Below are 23348 nucleotides of genomic sequence, written 5' to 3' on the forward strand. Positions count from 1 at the left end.
AGTAAATTCTTGAAATATTTTTATTTTTTGTTGTAAAATAAATAAATAAATAAGATATAATAAATATAAAATAAAAAATATAAATAAAAAAATTTAATATTAATATTTACTAATATAATTATTTCATTATAATAATAGAAATAATTTATATATTTACTAATATTATATATATTACAACTTAAGAATTCACATAAAGAAATAAAAAAGAAAGAGAATTTCATGTATTATTGTAGTATATATTGTTTTTCAAATTGCTTTACTATTTATAAGTGTGTGAAATTTACAATTTCAACTTCATTAACTTTGGTTTGTTTTGAGAACTTGAGTCATTCAGTATTGAAAACAAAATCAACCACCTATATTAATAGACATCTATTTTGATCTTATCACAACACTCCCCTTTGAATGTCTATTTAGGATTATATCTCGTTAAAATCTTACTAAAAAAAATTCAATATCCAATGAAAAAAAATTTTAGTAAAGAAAAAAGAGTACAAAATCCTTTGTGATGGGGATTACCTCATTAAAAACCTTGTAAAAAAAATCCAATAGAAAAAAAACCTGATCAAGAAAAAAAAAAGAACAGCCTCCCCCTTGTCACCATTATTTAATATCTCGAAATCGGCGCATCCCAATCTGATGTACCAATCTTTTAAAGAAGGATTTTGGAAATGACTTTGTAAATAAATCTGTCAGATTATCGCTTAACTGGATCTATTGGATTTGGACATTAATTGTTTCTTGATTTTGAAGATCGTGAGTGAAAAAAAAATTGGGAGAAATATGTTTTGTTCTATCACCTTTGATTTATTCACCCTTAAGTTGAGCAATGCATGCTGTATTATCTTCAAACAGGACAGTTGGAGCTATCTTATGATCAATTAGTCCACATGATGACAGAATATATTGGATCAAACTCTTGAGCCAAAAACACTCGCGACTAGCTTCATGTATTGCTAGTATTTCAGCATGATTAGAAGAGGTTGTTGCTCTCGTCTGTTTTGTAGACCTCCATGATATAACTGTATTATCATATGTGAATAGGTATCCTGTTTGAGATCTTTCTTTGTGTGGATCAAACAAATATCCCGCATCTACATAGCTAACTAATTGTGACTTAATTTCATATGAATAAAACAATCATATATCAACAGTTCCATGAAAATATTGAAAGATTTGTTTGATTCCATTCCAATGTATTGTGGTTGGAGAGGAACTATACATTACTAGTAAATTTACCGCAAATGATATGCCAGGTCGTGTATTATTAGCAAGATACATTAGTGCTCCAATAGCACAAAGATATGGTACTTCAAGACTAAGGATATCTTTATTTTCTTCTTTAGGACAGAATGGATCCTTTTTCACATCAAAAGATTTTACGATAATTGGGGTATTTAATGGATGTAACTTATCCATATAAAATCTCTTCAAGATCTTTCTGTGTATGTTATTTGATGAATAAAGATCTCATTTTTTGTATACTCGATCTACAGGTCAAGACAAAATTTAGTCTTTCCAAGATCTTTCATCTTAATCTCTTGTTTTAGAGATTTTATAATTGTTGGATCTCTTCAGGGTTCCAATAATATTTAAATTATCAACGTACACAATAATTATAATGAATTTATATGCAAATTTTTTTGTGAAAATACATAAACAGATATTATCATTCTTAAATTTATTTTAGCCAGATACTCAATAAGATGATTATACTATATTTATTCAAATTGCTTTAAATCATATAAAGATATTTACACTGAGTAGACTACAAATATTCTTTGGATGGTTCCTAGTTATCTACCCTTTAATCATTGCATTAGAAAAGTCATGAGCAACAAAAGTCAAGGTAGCAATAGGGACGTGCCACATATGTGTTTACTTTTAAGTTGAAAGTTGGACTGAGAATTTAAAATAAATAAATAAATAAAATTCTTATTTAAGATTGAGACATTTAGCTTTGTTTCATATCATCAATATCCAAAGTCAAACAGTAAAGTACCTCAGAAGCTGTTATGCAATGGCCATTCTTTCTTTCATAGTGATTCTTGCTTACATACTTTCTTCTTCCCTTGCCATAGAACTTGATTATATTCATGTTTCCAAGTCCCTCAGTGATGGCATGACCTTAGTGTCTCAAGGTGGAACCTTTGAACTCGGTTTCTTCAGCCCTGGTAAATCACAGAACCGTTACTTGGGGATTTGGTACAAGAAAATCCCAGTTCAGACAGTTGTTTGGGTTGCCAATCGGGCTAACCCCATTAATGGTTCCTCGGGAATATTAACATTGAACAGCACAGGCAATCTTGTGCTCAAAGAAAATGAAACTATTATTTGGAACACAGCCTCTCAAAAACAAGCAAAGAATCCAGTGTTAGAGCTCTTGGACGGTGGAAATCTTGTGCTAAGAAATGATGGAGATTCAAATCCAAAGGCCTATCTGTGGCAAAGCTTCGACTATCCATGCGATACACAATTGCCGGGGATGAAGACAGGAAGGGACCTGCAAAATGGTTTTGATTGGCGAGTAACTTGTTGGAAGAGTCCAGATGATCCATCCCCTGGAGACCTTTCTTATGGTTTAGTACTAAGTGATTATCCTGAGTTTTCCATTATGAATGGAACGAAAAAGTTCTCTCGGATTGGACCTTGGAATGGCCTATACTTTGGGGGAGTCCCAAATATGAAGTATGAGTATATTTATGAACTCAGTTATGTCACCAACAAGGATGAGATATTCTACAGCTTTAGCACCAAGATTGATTCTATCATCACAAGAGTTGTAATAAACCAAACAAGCGAACATGTTCTTACTCAATACCTCTGGGATGACAAAGTTCAGCATTGGAAACTTTTTGGATCACTTCCAGCTGATGTGTGTGATTATTATGGCTGCTGTGGAGCCTTTGGTTATTGCAGTGCAGCAGACACACATGTGTGCCAATGTTTGAAAGGGTTCAGTCCAAAGTCACCAAAAGCATGGAACTTATCCATCTGGACTCAAGGATGTGTCCGCAATGAACCACTAAGTTGCAATGTCACAAGCAGTGATGGTTTTCTCAAATATACCGGCTTCAAAGAACCTGATACTCAACACACCAGGTTGATTGAGAATATCACTTTAGAGGACTGTGAAGTTTTGTGCTTGAAGAATTGCTCTTGTATGGCTTATGCTAATTCTGACATAAGAGAAGGGGGCAGAGGATGTGTCATGTGGTTTGGTGATCTGATCGACCTAAAACTGCTTCAAGGCGGGGAACAAAGTCTATATATCAGAATGCCTGCTTCTGAGCTAGGTATGGAATGAAGTTGCATTTCTCATTTCAGGTTGCTTCACATTCTACAAAGCTCAAAATTACACTTTCATTTGGGATTTAACTGTGTTTTATGTGCCATGAATTTCAACCATGAAGAAATTTCAAGATCACATAAGAAAAAAGTGATCATTTCTGCTACCATTGCTGCAACTTGTGGGATGCTTCTACTTTGTTATGTCATATACAAAGTCCGACGGAACATTGCTGGTAACTACTTTCTTTTCTCTCACATTATCTCCAAAAGCCAACTCTTTCTATATATGTATTCTATTGCTGAATTGAAATTTTGTTTGAATATAGCTAGTTCTCAGAAAACAATCTTGGTGTAATGATGCCAATGAATTTGAGGTCAATCTAGAGCTTTAGCAGCTTGAGATTGAAGAAAGTGAAATCACTATATAGATTTTCCGACTCCCTCTCTTGCATGTAATCCTCCATGTCCTCCCCACAAACCCAGTAAACCAAAAAAAGCAGAAAAAAAAAAGAAAATGTTGCTGATTATCTTAAAACTTATAATTTTTAAGTTAATAATATTGCTGTATATCTTTTCTTTCTCTTGCTTCCCAGAAAAGTCAAAAGCAGAATACTTTGAAGGATATGTAAATGACACGGATCTACCAATGTTTGATCTACTAATGATTAGTAATGCCACTGATAACTTCTCGCTGAATAACAAGATTGGACAAGGTGGTTTTGGAACTGTATATAAGGTAATTCGGTCTATGAATAGTTGGTTGCAAACAAACAAGTAGAGGAATTTGACATTATTAACAACATCTACTTACATAAATACGATAAATCAGGGGAAATTAGCAGATGGGCAAGAAATTGCTGTCAAGAGACTTTCACACAGTTCTGGCCAAGGAATGACGGAATTTCTAACTGAAGTAAAGCTTATTGCAAAGCTTCAGCATCGAAATTTAGTAAAACTTCTTGGTTGCTGCATTGGAGGACAAGAAAAGTTGTTAGTTTATGAATACATGGTTAATGGCAGCCTAGACAACTTCATTTTTGGTAAGTGATTCAAGAAAACTTAGATTAGGCCTAAATTTGGCATTTTCTCTCCCTCCCTCTCCCTTATTTTATTTCATTTTATTTTCTTACTATCTTTATAAGATAACTGCTTAACTATTCATTATTAAATAACAAATTTGTTTTCCTAAACATAGATAGAATGAAAAGCAAGTTGCTGGAGTGGCCTCAACGCTTCCTCATAATATTTGGAGTTGCTAGGGGACTTCTATATTTACACCATGATTCAAGATTGAGAATTATCCACAGAGATCTCAAATTAAGTAACGTTTTACTTGATGATAATTTAAATCCTAAAATATCAGATTTTGGAATTGCTAGAGCTTTTGGAGTTGATCAGACTCATGGAAACACAAATAGAGTTATTGGCAGTAAAATCTGATGTCTTCAGCTTTGGCATAATATTGATGGAGATTATAAGTGGGAACAGAAATAGAGCGCTTTGTCATGCAAATGAGACTCTTAATCTTGTTGGCTATGTAAGCAAGCACTCAAATAGTTGTTTTATTTAACAAAGATGTTCCAAATATTCTGAAGTGTTTTTTCATCTTATATGATCTAGGCTTGGATGCTTTGGAAAGAGGACAGATCTTTGGAGCTGATCGATCCAAACATAAAGGAGTCATGTGTGATCCCAGAAGTATTGCGGTGCATCCATGTTAGTCTGTTATGTGTGCAACAACACCCCGAAGATCGGCCTACAATGGCCTCAGTACTCGTCATGTTGGGAAGTAAGATGGATTTAGTTGAGCCTAAAGAGCCTGGCTTCTTTTCTTGCAAGCTCCCCACTGAAGTGAGTTCACACTCAGATCAACATAACATCATCACTTTAAATGATGAATTGACTGTTACCTCATTAGATGGTCGGTGAAATCACTTTGTTAGCTACACTCATTGCATGAGTGTATCGTTTTCTTACAATTTGGCTTTCATAGATTAGTTCATTCTTCTAGGTTCTGCTTTGGTGTTGTGTACTTTAATTGCAAATAACTTTTCAACTGAAGAGCACATTGCGCAGATGTCAATCTTGCTCTGCAATAGGATGACCATTTGGGCTACTTAGATATAAGGATTTCTATAATTCATCATGTTAGAATTTATGACACTAATTCAAGAATAAATATCAAAGAGTAAATGGTTAAAATCGTCTTTAAAAGATCATTTGTTCTCCAAAGTAGTCCCAAAAATTTATTTTAATAGAATTCATCTTTCAAAGATTAAGTTAGTCACATCAGTCATTTCATTATTTTCTATTATTTTTGTTGCTGATGGTATTAAAATTTACTGATATGACATGTTAAGTGATATCACACTCACTATATCAGATACTTCATACTTCTTAATCCTAATTAGCTACTAACATGATAAATTTATGCAATTAGATCTCTTAATTTGAGGTTGTTTTGATATAATTTCATAAAGTTATTATATTAATAGACAATTAGGACGGTGAGGTATGTATGATGTGATATCACTTAACCTGTCATATCAATAAACTTTGACACCATGAATAATAAAAGAGACAGAAAAACTAACATGACTAACTTCAAATTTTCGGTAGACGAATTTAATTAAAAAAATTGAGAACCAATTTGAAGATCTTTCATGAAAATACGAAATGTATAATCAGGGGTGTTTATTTATCGACAGAAAATATAATTTAATCATATAATATCAAACTAAAATAAATATAAAATCAATACGAGATATACCTAGATATTATATTAATCAATTATGCTAGATATACATTAAAATTAGCGTTAGTATAAAATACATATTAGAATATAAAATAAACAATAAAAATGAGTTAAACAACATATGTATTTATATATAAATATATAATGACTGAATTTGGGTACACATAATATTTTTGTATATTCATATATAATATTTTAAATATATTTTAACATCTTCCTTCAAAATCATGTGGCAATTTGAATTTGTAACTTATTAAAAAAAACGGAATAAAAAAACCAAAATAGTGTAAAACAAAATTATAAAAATTTTTGAATTATTGCGAGCTCATGATGCAGACAGAACTACAGGAATTTAGAGTGCGGACAAAACTACAAGAACTTGGGTGTAGAGAAAACTGCAGAAACTCGGAATGCATTTGGAGCAGCAAAACCTTAAGAAACGTGATGCAGAAGGAACTGCCAAAACTCGGACTGCAAACAAAACCGTAGGAGCTTAGAATGCATACATAAGGTTTATTGTTGTAATTGAAAACTAAGAAAGAAAAGTAAAAATATTTTTATAAAAGAATTTGGAGCGGAAAAAAAATTCAAAGAAGATACTATACTTCTAATACCATGTTAGAATTTACTAAAATAACTAAAGAATAAATATCAAATGCTATTTACATGAAATGTACAATGGTTTATTTGTAGGACAAGAAAATTTTGTAGTTTACTTTTGATACTTCATAAAAAATTCTTAGCTCATTAACACATTTGAACATATGTTAGTTGGTATATTATTGAAACTATTAAATTATACAAAAATATTATGTATATATCAAAAAATTATCAAATTAGTCATTATGTGTTTGTATATAAATACATGTATTATTTAGTTTAATTTTAATATTATTTTATATTTTAATATGTATTCTATACACGTGGTTAATTTGTTGACTGATATATAATGAATTTTTTATTTTTAATATTGGAGTGGTAGTGATATTTTTTTAAATGTGGATTATTGGGGTGTTATACTCAAATGTGGAATCGTTTAATTAGAAAAGCAGAAATCAGACCGTCCGATTTATTAGAAGTACAGAAATTGGACCATCCGATTTCTAGAGGTACACAAATCGGACTGTCCGATTTGTGAGAGGTACATAAATCGGACCATCCGATTTGTGTTAAAAAGAAATTAAAAAATTTCAGGTACAGAAATCGGACCCTCTGATTTGTGTACTTCCACAATTTTGAAAAACACCAAAAATTACAATGTTAAGGTAAGTAAAAAAATTGTTATTTTTAGTGTAAATGGGACATGCTATACCTTTTTTGTTTACTTTACACTATAAACAAATTATGTAATACAATATAAAAATGTAATTTGTTCCCAAAATACATATATTAGTTAAATAGTTAATATTTTATTTAAGCACATATTATTTATTTTTCTTTCCATACTGACTACTGAGTCCAACATCCAATTTCAAAGTAAACATTTGGCGCACGTTACTGTTGCTATCTCGACTCTTTGTCCCTCATTACTTTTCTATGCTTTCTGATTACATCATATATAACTAGGAAAAAAAGAAATACCAAGTGCAAAACGAATGCGAAATGCAAATATTGGTGGTGTTGTACGTTGCTAATATAAGTGAGAAAATTTAGAATTTAAGGAAGAGATGATCTAAGCCTTTTTAAGAGAGAAGGAAAAATCAATATCTAGAACACTACCTAGTGTATAATCTAGCAGTGAGGAATGAGGATTCTGAGGCCGAAAGTACAATTCAATATCAATTATATACAAATATTATGAAAGGGAATCATTATTTCTTATTCTAAAATTCATGATAAAATTATTAGATGTTTTGTGAAACTACATATAGAGAAGGGAAAATACTCTAAACAACAATAGAGTAAAAAACACATGTTTGTAGCTGTAACGATTATCATATTGTGCAACAGGATAAACAGTTGTTTCAAATATTCAGTTACTAAAACTAGTCCAGCAATGGAAAATGTCTAACCATGAGTTCATGTGATATGTGCAGCAGACTCATTGATTTCACCGGCCATCTAATGAGGTAACGGTTAATTCATCATTTGTAGATACTTCACATTCATGTGGCTGCGAATTCGCTTCGATAGAGACCCTCTTGGGAAAGAAGCCAGGTTCTTTAGGGTCAACTAAATCCATCTCACTTGCTAACATGAGAAGCACAGAAGCCATTGTAGGCCTATCTTCAGGATATTGTTGTACACACAACAGACTCACATGGATGCATCGCAATGCTTCTGAGATTACACATGACTCCTTTATGCTTGAATCTATCAACTCCAAAGCCTTCTCCTCTTTCCATACCCTCCAAGCCTACATCACAAACATGAAAACCTTCAGAAAATTTATTGCACATTTGAGAAATATAACAATTATCTTAGTGCTTACATAACCAATGAGATTGAGAGTCTGATTTATGGCAAAGAGCTCTATTTTTGGTCCCACATATAATCTCCATCATAAGTATGCCAAAGCTAAAGACATCCGATTTTATAGAATACAATCCATCGATAGCATACTCTGGTGCCATGTATCCACTGTATGAAAGCATTAAAACAATGATTAAGTTGAGAAAAGATAAATAAATAAAATGTTATGAAATTAGAAAGAGATACTCACTAAGTCCCAACAACTCTATTTGTGTTCCCTTCAGTTTGATCTCCTCCAAAAGTCCTGGCCATTCCAAAATCTGATATTTTTGGGTTTAATTTGTCATCAAGTAAAACGTTACTTGCTTTGAGATCTCTATGGATAATCCTCAATCTTGAATCTTGATGAAGATATAAGAGTCCCCTAGTAAGTCCAAATATTATGCCCAAGCGTTGAGGCCAATCCAACAACTTACTTTTTGTTTGATCTATTTTCAAAGAAAACAAATCTGTTATCAAATGATCAGATATTCAAGTTTCATAAGCTGTGTTTTCTTGACATTACGTACCGAAGATGAAGGTGTCCAGGCTACCATTAGCCACATATTCATAAACTAACAAAATTTCTTCTCGTTGAATGCAGCAACCAAGAAGTTTTACTAGATTACAGTGTTGAAGTTTTGCAATCAGCTTTACTTCAGTTATGAATTCAGTCATTCCTTGTGTAGAGCTATTTGAGAGTCTCTTCACAGCAACTTCAAGTCCATCTGTTAATCTTCCCTGTCCAATTACATTTTTATAAGTAGATCATGATATTTACAATGTTAAATGTTCTCTACTTGTTCAAGGCTCAAGCTAGTAAGTATTCAAAGATTGAATTACCTTATAAACAGGTTCAAAACCACCTTGTCCAATCTTGTTATTCAACGAGAACTTTTGGGTGGCAGTAGTAATTGTTAGTAGATCAAACAGTGGTAGATCTGCATCATTTACGTACGCTTCCATATATCCTTCTATCTTTGATTTTTCTAGGAACGCAAAGAAATGTAAAATCCATTCAGATATTGTTATTATATTTCTAAACAAAAGGAATTTCGGAATACTGTAGTTCTTGATAATTAGCAGTATTTCAACAAATTTCCAATTTAAAAACTTATATAGAAATTTGCTGCCATTTAGAGATAATAGGAATATAGGATTGAAAAGAAAGTAGTTACCAATATTGTTCCTTCGGAGTCTGTATATAACATAAACACAAAGTAGAAGTGTTGCACAAGATGCAGCAATGGTGCTAGCAATTATCACTTTTTGCTTGTTCCGATGTTGAAGTCCTTCATGGTTGAAATTCATCAAATATGTAAACAAAATGAAAGATATAATAATAAGAATGGAAGAAGAAGCTATAAAGCAAAATGAAGTTTTGTCCCTTACCTGACTCAAAAGCAGGCATTCGGATGTATAGATATTGTCCACCATTTTGAAACAGTTTGATGTCAATTAGATCGCCGAACCACATGGCACAGCCACTGCCTCCTCCTCTTATGTCTGAATTGGTATAAGCCATGCAAGAGCAGTTCTTCAAACACAGATTTCTGCATTCATCTAAATTAATATTCTCATGCAGCTTAGTATGCTGAGTATCTGGCACTTTCAACCTTATATATTTGACAAACACATCACTAGTTGTGACATTGCAGCTTAATGGTTTGTCGCGAATGCATCCTTGTGAGGAGTTGTTTGAGTTCCATGCTTCTGGTGACTTAGGACTGAACCCTTTAAAGCATTGGCAGACATGCTGTGATTGTGCCACACTGCAATAAGCATAGGCTCCACAAAGGTCATATTTATCACACACGTCACCAGGGGATGATCCAAAAGATTTCCAATTCTGAAGATTGCCATCCCATAAATACTGCGTAAGATATTGACTTGTTTGGCTAATTAAAGCTCTTGCAATGATAGAATCAACCTTGGTGCTATAACTATAGGATATCTCATCCTTGTTTGTGACAAAAGTGTCTTCAAAAACATATGTAAAGGACAGATCTGGGAATCCACTGAAGTAAAGGCCATTCCAAGGTCCAGACCGATATACTTTTTGTGTGCCATTCATCATGTAATAGACTGAATAATCCCTTACAACTAAACCAAGAGAATAGTCTCCAGGGGATGGATCATTTGGACTCTTCCAACAAGTTATGCGCCAATCCAAACCTTTTCGGAGGTCCCTTCCCAACTTCATGGTTGGCAAGAATGTATCTGAAGGATAATCAAAGCTTTGCCACAAATAGGCCTTTGGATTTGATTCTCCTTCATTTCTTAACACAAGATTGCCACTGTCCAAGAGCTTCAATACCGGATTCTTTGCTTGTTTTTGAGAGATTGTGCTTGTGCTCCAAAAAGTAGTCTCAGTGCCATTTTCTGAGAGTAAAAGATTGCCTGTGCTGTTAATTGTTAAAATTCCTAAGGAACCATTGATGGGGTTGGCCCTATTGGCAACCCAAACAACTGTCTGAATGGGAATTTTCTTGTACCAAATTCCCAAGTAACGCTTGTGTGAAGAATTACCAGGGCTGAAGAAACCAAGTTCAAATTTTCCACCTTGTGACACTAAGGTCATGCCATCACTGAGGGACTGGGAAACATGAACAGAATCAAGTTCTATGGCAAGAGAAGAAGAGTAAAGCATGTAAGCAAGCATCACTGAGAAAGAATGAATGCCCATTGAATATCAGCTTTTGAGTTACTTCATTATTTGGATACTGATGATATGCAAGGAAGCTAATTTTGTCTCAAAGCATAAACACATAGTAAGTCAAGATGATTTGAGACATGGAAATGGACACATTGGCCACACATGTCTCTCTTTGTCAATTTAACTCGGTAAACGGATAGGATTAGGAAAGAGAAAAAGTGTTAATTAGGAACATATCTATTATAACTGTCATTTCAACAAGATTAATAAACAACAACAAAGCCTAATGGGGGAGGTTGGCTACATAGATCAAACAAAACAGTTGCATCCTGTCATATATCATGTTTATCACAAGACTATTTGCACATAAATCTCACTTGACCACTTTATGTAGATCTTTTCAGGTCTTACTTTGTCCTTATTCACTAGTCTACCCTCTTTCCTAATCAGTTTTCTCTTTATGTGTCCAATCTGTCTAAACCGTCTAGCCGCCTTGTATGACAGAAATATATAGTGAATTTACATGAAACATCAATGACCAGAGAGTTGCCACTCAATTTTGATATTGTTACTCCCTTCTCATATTTTCTCTTTAAATAATGCACAATTATTCATATTAAACTATTCTTCTACATGAGCCATGACAATAATAAAGAAGTCTTGCGCCTCACAAATTCAGTCTAACAGAATAGATAAATTCAGTTACAATTTTAGTCTTTATTATTTTATCTTTTTTATCTTTATTTATTCTTATCTTATCTTTATTTGCTTTTATCTTTCATAAGCCAATGTTCTATATATATTTAGTTTTACGTTCATAGTTTACAATTCAATTCAATCAATTAACATACAATAAAAGTTCTTCATTTTTTTTTATTCTTTCATAATTTTATCAATTCATCAATGAGATAAATATAAATATTAAGCACATTTAAGTGAACAAACTCTAGTTATAATGTGTTATTTTAATAAAACAATTAAAAGGATTGTGGATTTTTTTAATAAAAAAAATTAGATCTTGTGCAGTTAGTTGATGTCTATAGTCTATACTCTTTACAAAAAGATAATATCGAAATTAGAAGCAACAATACAGCATGAGAAACTAGATGCAGATCCATACTGTTAGACAAATAAAATAAAATAAATCAGCATGAAATTCGACAGAAGCAGAAAAGCAGAATTTTCCAACTTGAAAAGTCAAAACACGTCCTTTTTTTTTGGTGTCTTAAGGTCAAAACACATTTAAACCAATTTGTTCCCTATTTAAGTCTTCAATTTAGGTATTAGGGTAAGTTTGGATTAACTTTTTAAAAAAATATATTTATTTATTTTTATTTTTTTTAAATCTCTTTTTAATACTTAAGCGACAACTTGAGTTAAATTAGGATACTATATTGTCTTTTTAATATTATGACTAAGACCTGCGCAATAGATAGAGTTAAATTAATTATATTACATAATATAGATTTAGAATATTATATTGTTCAGGAATAGATTAGATAATATGTCAGTCAATCTTATTGAAAGCTAATTTGTAAAAAATATTTAAATAATTCTAATAAAACTAAGTGATCCTAATATATTCTGACATTAGCAAGTCATTCTAACATGCATTGATGATATTGTGCAGAACTACTCCATCTGATGCTGTCAAGGAAAGCATTACTTTTTTACTTGTGATTCTGTCTGCAATATGCTTGGTATTATTGTTGTAATGGTGTGAGTTCATGTATAATATATGTATATATAATTATTATTCTAGTGGAGTAAAACCAAGCTAACAATGAGTGGTGGTTCTTTCTGAATGACACTTCTTTTCTTTCTTGGTACGTACTCTAATTTGTTACACTCTGCTACTTAATTATATGAGTGGTAACTTCCAATGTTGTAGGGTGTTGATGATGAACATAATGTTCTGCTTGAGATGAAGGGATGGAATAGCATGCAATTATCCTTTCATGTTATAATTATAAATGTGAGCATCTCATATTGTTAGTGTATTTAAATAGAATTGAGTTATTTGAGCCTTGAAATAATAGTAAGATTATTGTCCTGTGACGAGTACGTTATTTGAGCCTTGATATTTAATTTTTCTTTGCTCTTAAAGGTTTGTTTGAGATCATACAAGTGTTATTAATTTCGTCCCTAACTCATGTCTTGCTTAAATTCTGAATTTTGTCACTTATATTAGCAACTTACAAGAATAACACCAATTTTGCATTGTTCTTCTTTTTTTTTGCACTTCCTTTTTTTATTTCTTTCCTAGTTATCTATAATGAAATGACAGAGCATCAAAGTAATCAGGAACAAAGAGTCAAGCTAGCAACAGGAACGTGCGGCCAAATGTGTTTACTTTTAAATTGGATGTTGGATTGAGTATGGAAATAAAAAAAAAGAAAGTTGGATTGAGAAATAAAACAAATAAATAAATAAACAATATGTGTTTAAATTCATGGCAAATTAAACAAAAAAACATCATATTTTGGAATGGTCAGAATTCTTGGAGGAAATCAAACCAAAGAAATACAAACAGAGTCGTTGATACTCGTTGATAATAAATAATTGATTTTTATTCCAACAAAAATTGCATAAAAAATTTTTGTTTGCTTCTTTCAATTTCTAAAGGGACAAAAATACAAATGTGTTTGTTATAGATGCAATTCAACACTTAGGTATTTCACACACTTACAAAAAGTTGATAAAGTACTTGTTAGTTATTATTAAATTGTTAAAAAAAATATTTTTTTAATAATTTTTTAGTATATATAAAAAATTTAAAAGCTAAAGTTCATATATTTTTTAAAAATATCTTAATATAAAATTATTTTTATTTATCTAAAAAATCTTATAAAAAACTATTTTAAAAAAAGATCCTTTCCAAAAAATTCAAACAAATCCAAAACCAAGAATTGCACTCCATAAAACTTAGGAAAATAATATTTATATTATTGTTTTATTCATCTCACATGTACATTTTTTCTTTAATGATATAAAAGATATTTTTTTTGGGCAAATCACAATAATAAGTCAGGGGAGCAAAATATTACACGAATCAGCCAAACAGAAAACTGCTTCATGAATCAACTAAACTACGTTTCTATGTAATTCGAAACAGGTTAATTCGAACTATATTTTTACATAATTCGAATACGTTGAATTCGAATTATACACAAACACATGCACACACTAATTCGAATCTACATTATTCGAATTACACTTTGCATAATTCGAAATTACACGTTTGCACGAATCCCCAAGTAGTTCGAATCTGGTTGATTCAAATTACTCACATTTTGCCTCTAGTAGTAATTCGAATGGGGTTGATTCGAATTACATTGGATTCGGCTATATAAGGAGTTCGAACCCACCTCATTCGAATCACTTTTCCATTCTCATATCCCACCAAATCCCAGAGAAAACAACACAGATTCGCTGAGACAAAGGCTCGAGCAGGATATCTAGCTGATGGGGGAGATCCGAAAAGACTGGAATTGCTCATATAGCTGGGGTCATCAACGATGAGGTTAGTAGTTTCATTTTTTTAGTTTTTTCTGGTTTATTTTAGTGGTTTTGGCATGTGGTTTATGTGAGTGGTTTTGCAAGTGGTTTATTTTAGTGATTTTGGTTGTGGTTTTGTTTGCGGTTTTGGTGGTGATTTATGTTAGTGGTTTACGTTATCAGTATTGGAAGTGGTTTAGTTAGTGGTTTTGCCTGTGGTTTATGTTAGTGGTTTAGAGTTGCGGTTTTTGCAAGTGGTTTATACTAGCAGTTTTGCATGCGGTTTTTGTTAGTGGTTTTGCATGTGGTTTATAGCAATGGTTTTGCATGTGGTCTTTGTTAGTGGTTTTGCATGTGGTTTATGTTAGTGGTTTATGTTAACGGTTTATGCATGCAATTTTGCAAGTGGTTTATGCTAGTGGTTTTTGTTAGTGGTTTATGTTACTTTTTTCTGTTACTGCTCTCTACTAGTGGTTTATGTTGTTAATGGTTTGCGTTAGTAGTTTTATAATTAGTTGTAATTATGCGGTCCATCTTATGCGCAGCCCCAGCGATGCATATCGAGCATGCGGCGGCAGCAGGGCATGGTACTCAACGATAGGTACGTTCCGTACTTGCAGATGGCAGGATTATACCATCTTGCGAGACTGAACGATAGATGGTTCAGATTGGATGAGCCCCTCGTCAGTGCGTTCGTCGAGTGGTGACGACCGGAGATGCACACGTTCCACATGCCGTTCGGCGAGTGCACGATCACACTACAAGACGTGGCGTACCAGTTGGAGTTGTCCATCGACGGACGCTACGTCAGTGGTTGCCTGACGGATTTCCACCTATACATCCAGGGTGGCCGTCAAGCCTGGGAGTGGTTACAGGAGTTGCTTGGTGTGTTACCTCCTGCGAACCAAATTCAGAAGTTCGCAATGAACTGCACTTGGTTCCAGGAGACTTTTGGAGAGTGCCCCGCAGGAGCCAACGAGGAGACAGTGAGGCGCTATGCTCGTGCCTATATCATGATGCTGTTGGGCACTCAACTGTTTACCGACAAGTCCGGCAACCGTATTCACATCAGATGGCTACCTTATGTGGCTAGGCTTGAGGAGATGGGTGACTACAGCTGGGGTCGGCAGCACTAGCGTGGTTGTACCGGTGCATGTGCCGAGTGGCCAATAGACATGTGGTGAAGTTAGCAGGCCCGTTACAGTTACTTCAGTCTTGGATCTTTTGGCGCTTTCTTGGGTTTAGACCTGCTGGGTACGATACGTTCAGCTGGTCCTTGGCCTTGAGGTACTGTTGTCGGACTTCTCTATTTTGAGTTAAATTATTTAATTCCATGTCCGCTTAAAATGTTAAACTATTTTGTCATACTTTCCTTTCGTGATAACACCGATGTGAGTTGCAGGTGGTCAGGTCACAATTCTTCTGATAGCGAGAAGGGACCTCTAGTGCAGATGTGGAGGCTGAGGATAGACCTGTTACAGGCCAAGGATGTGAGTATACTAACCGCTTAGATTTAGTTATTTAACCTTTTATACTTCGAATCACGGGTTGCCTAAACAGTGTTGATATGTTTTTGCAGTTTATCTGGATGCCGTATAGCTCTCCCGACGTACTTCAGGTTGTGCATCCGGAGGTGTTGGAGCCTCGTCATACGGCGTTATGGCGGTGTGTGACGGCATTGATATATTTTGACGTCATAGAGTGGCATCAGATTGATAGAGTGTTACCTCAGTTCGGCGGAGTATAGCCCCGCCCCCAGCCCGCCCTGAACATCGACTTCCTGATGTTGAAGGACGGTAGAGGCGGTGGTCGTTGGTTCCCCTACAGTTTGCAGTTCTGGCATCTTCATTGGGAGAGCCGTGCAGATCACGTTCTCCGGTTTGATGTTATTGCAGACCCGGGTCGTCCCTCACACGACTTCTTGGACCGGTGGCGTCAGCATGGGAAGAGGTTCTTGTCACCAGAGATGTACCTAGGTGATCCGAGAGCTGTGCCTATTCCTGTTGAGGCGATGCAGAGGGGTGCCGGACGAGTTCCTGAGATGAACCGCGTTGATGATGTTTCGGATAGGCGTCGGGTTGAGAGGAGAGCCCGTGTCGGGACACGACGGAGCCAGCGTGAGTGGAGGTGGCTCGACCAGGTCATGGAGGAGGGTGACGCGGCGGGTAGGGGTAGAGGTAGACGACGAGAACGTGGAAACATGACCTGCAAGTCCTCATCACTCCCGATCATAAAACAATCATACTTCACGACCGAGATTGGAATGCAACAGAAAAACTTCTTAACCCGTTTCACGCCTACCAGACCAAATTTATGTAGAACAGAATTAAGAAGGTCATCATAGCTCGTCGTAGGCCTCATAAAAATACTGAGAGGATCCTTATCAGTGAACTTCACACCAGATTGTGTTTTCCTCTTAATCGATCCTCTGTGGTGAACCAAGACTACAAAACTCTCTTCACTAACCTTTGGTTCTTTATAATTCGAACTAGCCTAATTCAAACCATACATTGTATAATTCGAATCAACCTGTTTCGAATTATTTGGCAATGGCATGGCGAGTTGGGGAGTGATTCGAATCACCCTGATTCGAATTATGTCTGTGTAATTCGAATCAGGTAGATTCGAATTAGTGTGTGCGCCTGTTTGTGTATAATTCGAATCCAGTTGCTTCAAATTATGTACAAGTTGAGTTCGAATTTAACTGATTCGAACTACATATAAACTTGCATTTGTTGATTCATGAACCACATTTCAATTTGGCCTATTCCTATAAAATTTTGCTCACCTGATTTATTTTTGTGATTTGCCCTTTTTTTTATCTTTTACGAATGATTTTTATAGTAAACATTTAAATTAATTTTCAAAAATTTTAGATCTAATTATTTTATAAAATATTCATATTAAAAATTTTATTAAATCTATAATCTATGTCTAATAAAAATAATTCTTATAACAGAGAAAGGTCATTAACCTGCCTCATACATAGAGAGGTGTAAGGTGGCTGAAAAATATATGAAATGGAGTGTTGGATTTGGAAAATCAATTCATGAAAACCTGAAAATTTTACATAAAATAAAAAATTTGATTTGGAGAGCACTTGGTGAGAAATTGTCAGCACTGAATCTCTTTCACAAAAGATTTCCAGCCACCTCACCTCTCTGTTCTAGTTGCAAATTGTCTCCAACGATGCCAACGAGCCAGAGAAGTTTGGAACTCTTTGCAATCATAAGCTGAAACCTGTGGAAAGCTAGGAATGAAGAAATATTTGAAGGGATAAAGAGGAGTGTGCAAGAGATTCTTACCAACAACTCCAAGGAGAGCGTCACCGAAGCAGCGTATAAAGCCCTAATTCCTCTCTTGAGGTTTCACTTGTTCCCGCGACGAAGACGAACGGTAACAAGGGTTCTCTGTTTAACACAATGACGGTTAGGATTCGGTTGCGAGGTTTGAGTGCACCCACCGCCCCTTCTAAAGAGGCAAGTCAGTAGTAACTTTCCCTTATGTAAAGTTCTCTATTGCATCAATTAGGGGAAATTAGTTATAATTCAAGGGACCATGTATAAAATGTGTGTATCTTGAATAGTGAATGAATTATTGAAGCACTAAGTTTTATTTATATTTTGCTTTCTTCTTTCCTGAAATTTTATGTGTTGGTTAACATTCTCGGTATTATTATTTGTAAGGATTAAATTTTTCTAAGAGTATGTTGGGTTGGAGGTAGAATAGGGGGTGATATTTTTTATGGTTAAGTTTGATATGTAAATTTGGGCATCTGAGTTCATGCAATATTGATTTTCAGCAAACATACCCTAAGAATGAAAGGAGAGTATTTGTTGTTGTTGCACAACTACCATCCAACCAAATATATCTCCATCACATTACCCTTATCTTCTGAAGGTATTGCCTTTCTGATGGAGCTCAACCTTCGGAAGCAGTAGAGCGTCTTCTACTGCGAGCAGGGTTGCTTCCTCCGCCACCAATATTGAAATTCCTGTTAATTCTTTTTTTAATGGAACTTCTGCATTTTGGAAGTTGCTTGGACAATAGCACTAGCAGCTCATTTGCATATTTATTCTCTATTTTATCATGGATACATTTTTGGTGTTGCTGTCTACCATAGTTGATTTGTATGTTTGTGAATCTTGATTGGTGGCTTATCTTCTTGGGCCCTAAATGCTTTAAAATTTAGAAATGTGATGTATTTGTTGTCTCTTACTTTCAGCGACACATATGTTCCACAATTAGGTGGTGTATGGAATTTATCACTTGTGATCTGACATTGCATCCAATGGTGGAAGATGTATATCAGGTTGGTTCCCTAGTTATCTACCCTTTAATCAGTGCATTAGAAAAGTCATGAGCAACAAAAGTCAAGCTAGCAAGTAGCAATAGGGACGTGTGGCCATATGTGTTTACTTTTAAGTTGAAAGTTGGACTGAGAATTTAAAATAAATAAATAAATAAAATTTCTATTTAAGATTGACACATTTAGCTTTGTTACATATCATCAATATCCAAAGTCAAACAATTAAGTACCTCAGAAGCTGTTATGCAATGGCCATTCTTTCTTTCATAGTGATTCTTGCTTACATACTTTCTCCTTCTTCTCTTGCCACAGAACTTGATTCTATACATGTTTCCCAGTCCCTCAGTGATGGCATGACCTTAGTGTCACAAGGTGGAAAATTTGAACTTGGTTTCTTCAGCCCTGGTAATTCGCACAAGCGTTACTTGGGAATTTGGTACAAGAAAATTCCAGTTCACACAGTTGTTTGGGTTGCTAATAGGGCCAACCCCATCAATGATTTCTCAGGAACTTTAACAGTGAAGAGCACGGGCAATCTTTCACTCACAGAAAATGGTACTGAAACTACTTTTTGGAGCACAATCTCTCGAAAACAAGCAAAGAATCCGGTATTGGAGCTCTTGGACAGTGGCAATCTTGTGTTAAGAAATGAAGGGGAATCAAATCCAAAGGCCTATTTGTGGCAAAGCTTTGATTATCCTTCAGATACATACTTGCCATCGATGAAGTTAGGAAGGGACCTCCAAAACGGTTTTGATTGGTGCGTAACTTCTTGGAAGAGTCGAAATGATCCATCCCCTGTAGGCTTTTCTCTTGGTTTAGTTCTCAATGATTATCCCGAGTTTTCCATTATGAATGGCACAAAAAACTTATATCGGGCTGGACCTTGGAATGGCCTTTACTTAAGTGGCTACCCGGATCTATCCTATACATATATCTTTGAAACCACTTATGTCAAAAACAAGGATGAGATATCCTACAGCTCTAACACCAAGATTGATTCTATCCTTGCAAGAGCTGTAATAAACCAAACAAGTCAATCTATTACACAGTATATATGGGATGACAATCTTCAGAATTGGAAAAGTTTTGGATCAAAGCCAGTTGATGTGTGTGATAAATATGACCTTTGTGGAGCCTTTAGTTATTGCAGTGTAACAGAACCACAGCATGTCTGCCAATGCTTCAAAGGGTTCAGTCCAAAGTCACCAGAAGCATGGAACTCAAACAACTCCTCACAAGGATGCATTCGCGACAAACCATTAAGCTGCAATAATGTCACAAGCACTGATGGTTTTGTCAAATACACAGGCTTGAAAGTCCCGGATACTCAGCATACTAAGCTGCATGAGAATATTAATTTAGATGAATGCAGAAATATGTGTTTGAAGAACTGCTCTTGCATGGCTTATGCCAATTCAGACATAAGAGGAGGAGGCAGTGGCTGCGTCATGTGGTTTGGTGATCTAATTGACATCAAAATGTTTCAATCTGGTGGACAGGATCTGTACATCCGAATGCCTGCTTTGGAATCAGGTAAGGGACAAAAGTGCATCTTGCTTTATAGATTCTTCCATTCTTCTTATTATTCTTTCATTTTTGTTTACATGTTTGATGAATTTCAACCATGAAGGACTTCAACATCGGAACAAGAAAAAAGTGATAATTACTAGCATCATTGGTGCAATTTGTGCAACAGTTCTACTTTGTGTTTATGTTATATACAGAGTCCAAAGGAACAATATTGGTAACTACTTTCTTTTCGCCCACATTATCTCTAAAAGGCAACTCTTTCTATATATGTATTCTATTACTTAATTGAAATTTTGTTTAAATATAGCCAGTTCTTTTGAAACAATCTTGGTGTAATGATAGCATTGAATTTGAGGTCAATCTAGAGATTTAGTAGCTTGAGATCCATCTAGATTTTCTTGTGCATTTATCTTCTTAACAGCTCCAATGCTCCATGTCCTCCCCTCAATCCCAGAAACCCAAAAAGGCAGAGAAAAGAAAAAGCAAATGTTGCTTATTATCATTATCTTTAAAGTTTAAACTTATAATTTTTAAGTTAATAATACTGCTGAATATCTTTCCTATTTCTTGCTTCTCAGAATGGTCAAAAGCAGAATTGTTTGAAGGATATGTAAATGACACGGATCTACCCATGTTTGATCTACTAATGGTTACTACTGCCACTGACAACTTCTCCTTGAATAACAAGATTGGACAAGGTGGTTTTGGAACTGTATATAAGGTAATTCGGTCTATGAATAGTTGGTTTCAAACAAACAAGTAGAGGAATTTGACATTATTAACAACATCTACTTACATAAATGTGATGAATCAGGGGAAATTAGCAGATGGGCAAGAAATTGCTGTCAAGAGACTTTCACACAGTTCTGGCCAAGGAATGACGGAATTTCTAACTGAAGTAAAACTTATTGCAAAGCTTCAGCATCGAAATTTAGTAAAACTTCTTGGTTGCTGCACTGGAGGACAAGAAAAGTTGTTAGTTTATGAATACATGGTTAATGGCAGCCTAGACAACTTCATTTTTGGTGTGTGATTCAAGAAAGCTTAGATCAGACCTAAATTTGGCTAAGATTACCACTCGAATATTCATTATTAATTAACAAATTTGTTTTTCTAAACATAGATAGAATGAAAAGCAAGTTGCTGGAGTGGCCTCAACGCTTCCTCATAATATTTGGAGTTGCTAGGGGACTTCTATATTTACATCATGATTCAAGATTGAGAATTATCCACAGAGATCTCAAATTAAGTAACGTTTTACTTGATGATAAGCTAAATCCTAAAATATCAGATTTTGGAATTGCTAGAGCTTTTGGAGTTGATCAGACTCATGGAAACACAAATAGAGTTATTGGGACTTAGTGAGTATCTATGTAACTTTATAGAATGCTATCAATGGGTTGTTTTCAGTAAAATCCGACGTCTTCAGCTTTGGCGTAATATTGATGGAGATTATAAGTGGGAACAGAAACAGAGCGCTTTGTCATGCAAATGAGACTCTTAATCTTGTTGGCTATGTAAGCAAGCAATCAAATAGTTGTTATATTTAACAAAGATGTTCCAAATATTCTGAAGCTTTTTTCATCTTAAATGATCTAGGCTTGGATGCTTTGGAAAGAGGACAGGCCTTTGGAGCTGATCGATCCAAACATAAAGGAGTCATGTGTGATCCCAGAAGTATTGCGGTGCATCCATGTTAGTCTGTTATGTGTGCAACAACACCCCGAAGATCGGCCTACAATGGCTTCAGTACTTGTCATGTTGGGAAGTAAGATGGACTTAGTTGAGCCTAAAGAGCCTGGCTTCTTTTCCTGCAAGCTCCCCACTGAAGTGAGTTCACACTCAGATCAACATAACATCATCACTTTAAATGATGAATTAACTATTACCTCATTAGATGGTCGCTGAAATCACTTTGTTAGCTACACTGATTGCATGATTAGCTTATTTTTCAAGTCCTGTTGTGGTGTTGTGCACTTTACTAACTAAATATGCAAATGAAATTTAATTGCAAATAACTTTTCAACTGAAGAGCACATTGTGCAGATGTCAATCTTGCTCTGCAATATGATGACTATTTGGGCTACTTAGATATCAGGGTTTCTATAACTTATCGTGTTATAAGAATTCAAGAATGAATATCAAGTGCTGATATCATAAAATATACATTGAAGGGTGCTTCTTTATAGGCAAAAAACATAACCAAATTATAATTACAAAATCAATATAATATCAAACTAAATAAATATAACATCAATATTAATATATTTATTTAGATATTATATTAATATATAATATTTTAAATATATTCTATAAAAATTTAGAACTATTACGAGTTCTGTAAACTTAGGATCAGAGTACTGACGAAATTACAAGAATTTCGGTGCAGACAAAACTGCAGGAACTCAGGTGCATTCGGAGCTGTAGAAACTTGAGGTGCAGATGAAACTATGAAAACTTGGATGCATTTATAACTGCGAAAACTCAGAATGCAAAAAAAATTGCAAAAACTTGGAGTGGAGACAAAATGTGTATGGTTAGAATTAAAAACTAAGAAAGAAAAGTAAAAATATTCTCATAAAAGAGTTTGGAGGAGCCAAATAACTTGGAGAGTTCAAGTAGGATATTGTAGCTCTAATACTATGTTAAAAGTCGTGATCATAACTCAAGAATAAATATCAAAGGTTGTGTACATGGAATGTACAACGACTGTGTTTATTTATTGGCGAGAAAAATTTCTTAGCTTCCTTTTAATACTTAAAGAAGATTTCTTAGTTCATTAACACATTTAAGCAAATGTTAGTTGGTACATTATTGAAATTATTAAATTATATAAAAATATTATGTACATACTA

The 23348-nt window shown here is 34.4% G+C and overlaps 1 protein-coding gene and 2 pseudogenes across 1 annotated transcript; 2 read left to right on the forward strand and 1 right to left on the reverse strand.

The window, feature by feature from the left end:
* The first annotated feature begins 1994 nt into the window (after positions 1-1994).
* LOC107463268 (G-type lectin S-receptor-like serine/threonine-protein kinase At4g27290) lies at positions 1995-5474 on the forward strand (annotated as a pseudogene).
* Positions 5475-7928: 2454 nt separating this feature from the next.
* On the reverse strand, positions 7929-11183 carry LOC107463267 (G-type lectin S-receptor-like serine/threonine-protein kinase At4g27290; annotated as a pseudogene).
* Positions 11184-19165: 7982 nt separating this feature from the next.
* LOC107463269 (G-type lectin S-receptor-like serine/threonine-protein kinase At4g27290) lies at positions 19166-21873 on the forward strand. The gene is made up of 5 exons (XM_016082041.3): positions 19166-20496; positions 20594-20707; positions 21072-21214; positions 21308-21518; positions 21617-21873. The coding sequence occupies exons 1-5, from the start codon at positions 19209-19211 to the stop codon at positions 21853-21855; spliced, it is 1995 nt and encodes a 664-aa protein (XP_015937527.1). The 5' UTR covers positions 19166-19208; the 3' UTR covers positions 21856-21873.
* Positions 21874-23348: the final 1475 nt, after the last annotated feature.

Source organism: Arachis duranensis, chromosome 8 (assembly GCF_000817695.3).
Source record: "Arachis duranensis cultivar V14167 chromosome 8, aradu.V14167.gnm2.J7QH, whole genome shotgun sequence".
NCBI lineage: Eukaryota > Viridiplantae > Streptophyta > Magnoliopsida > Fabales > Fabaceae > Arachis > Arachis duranensis.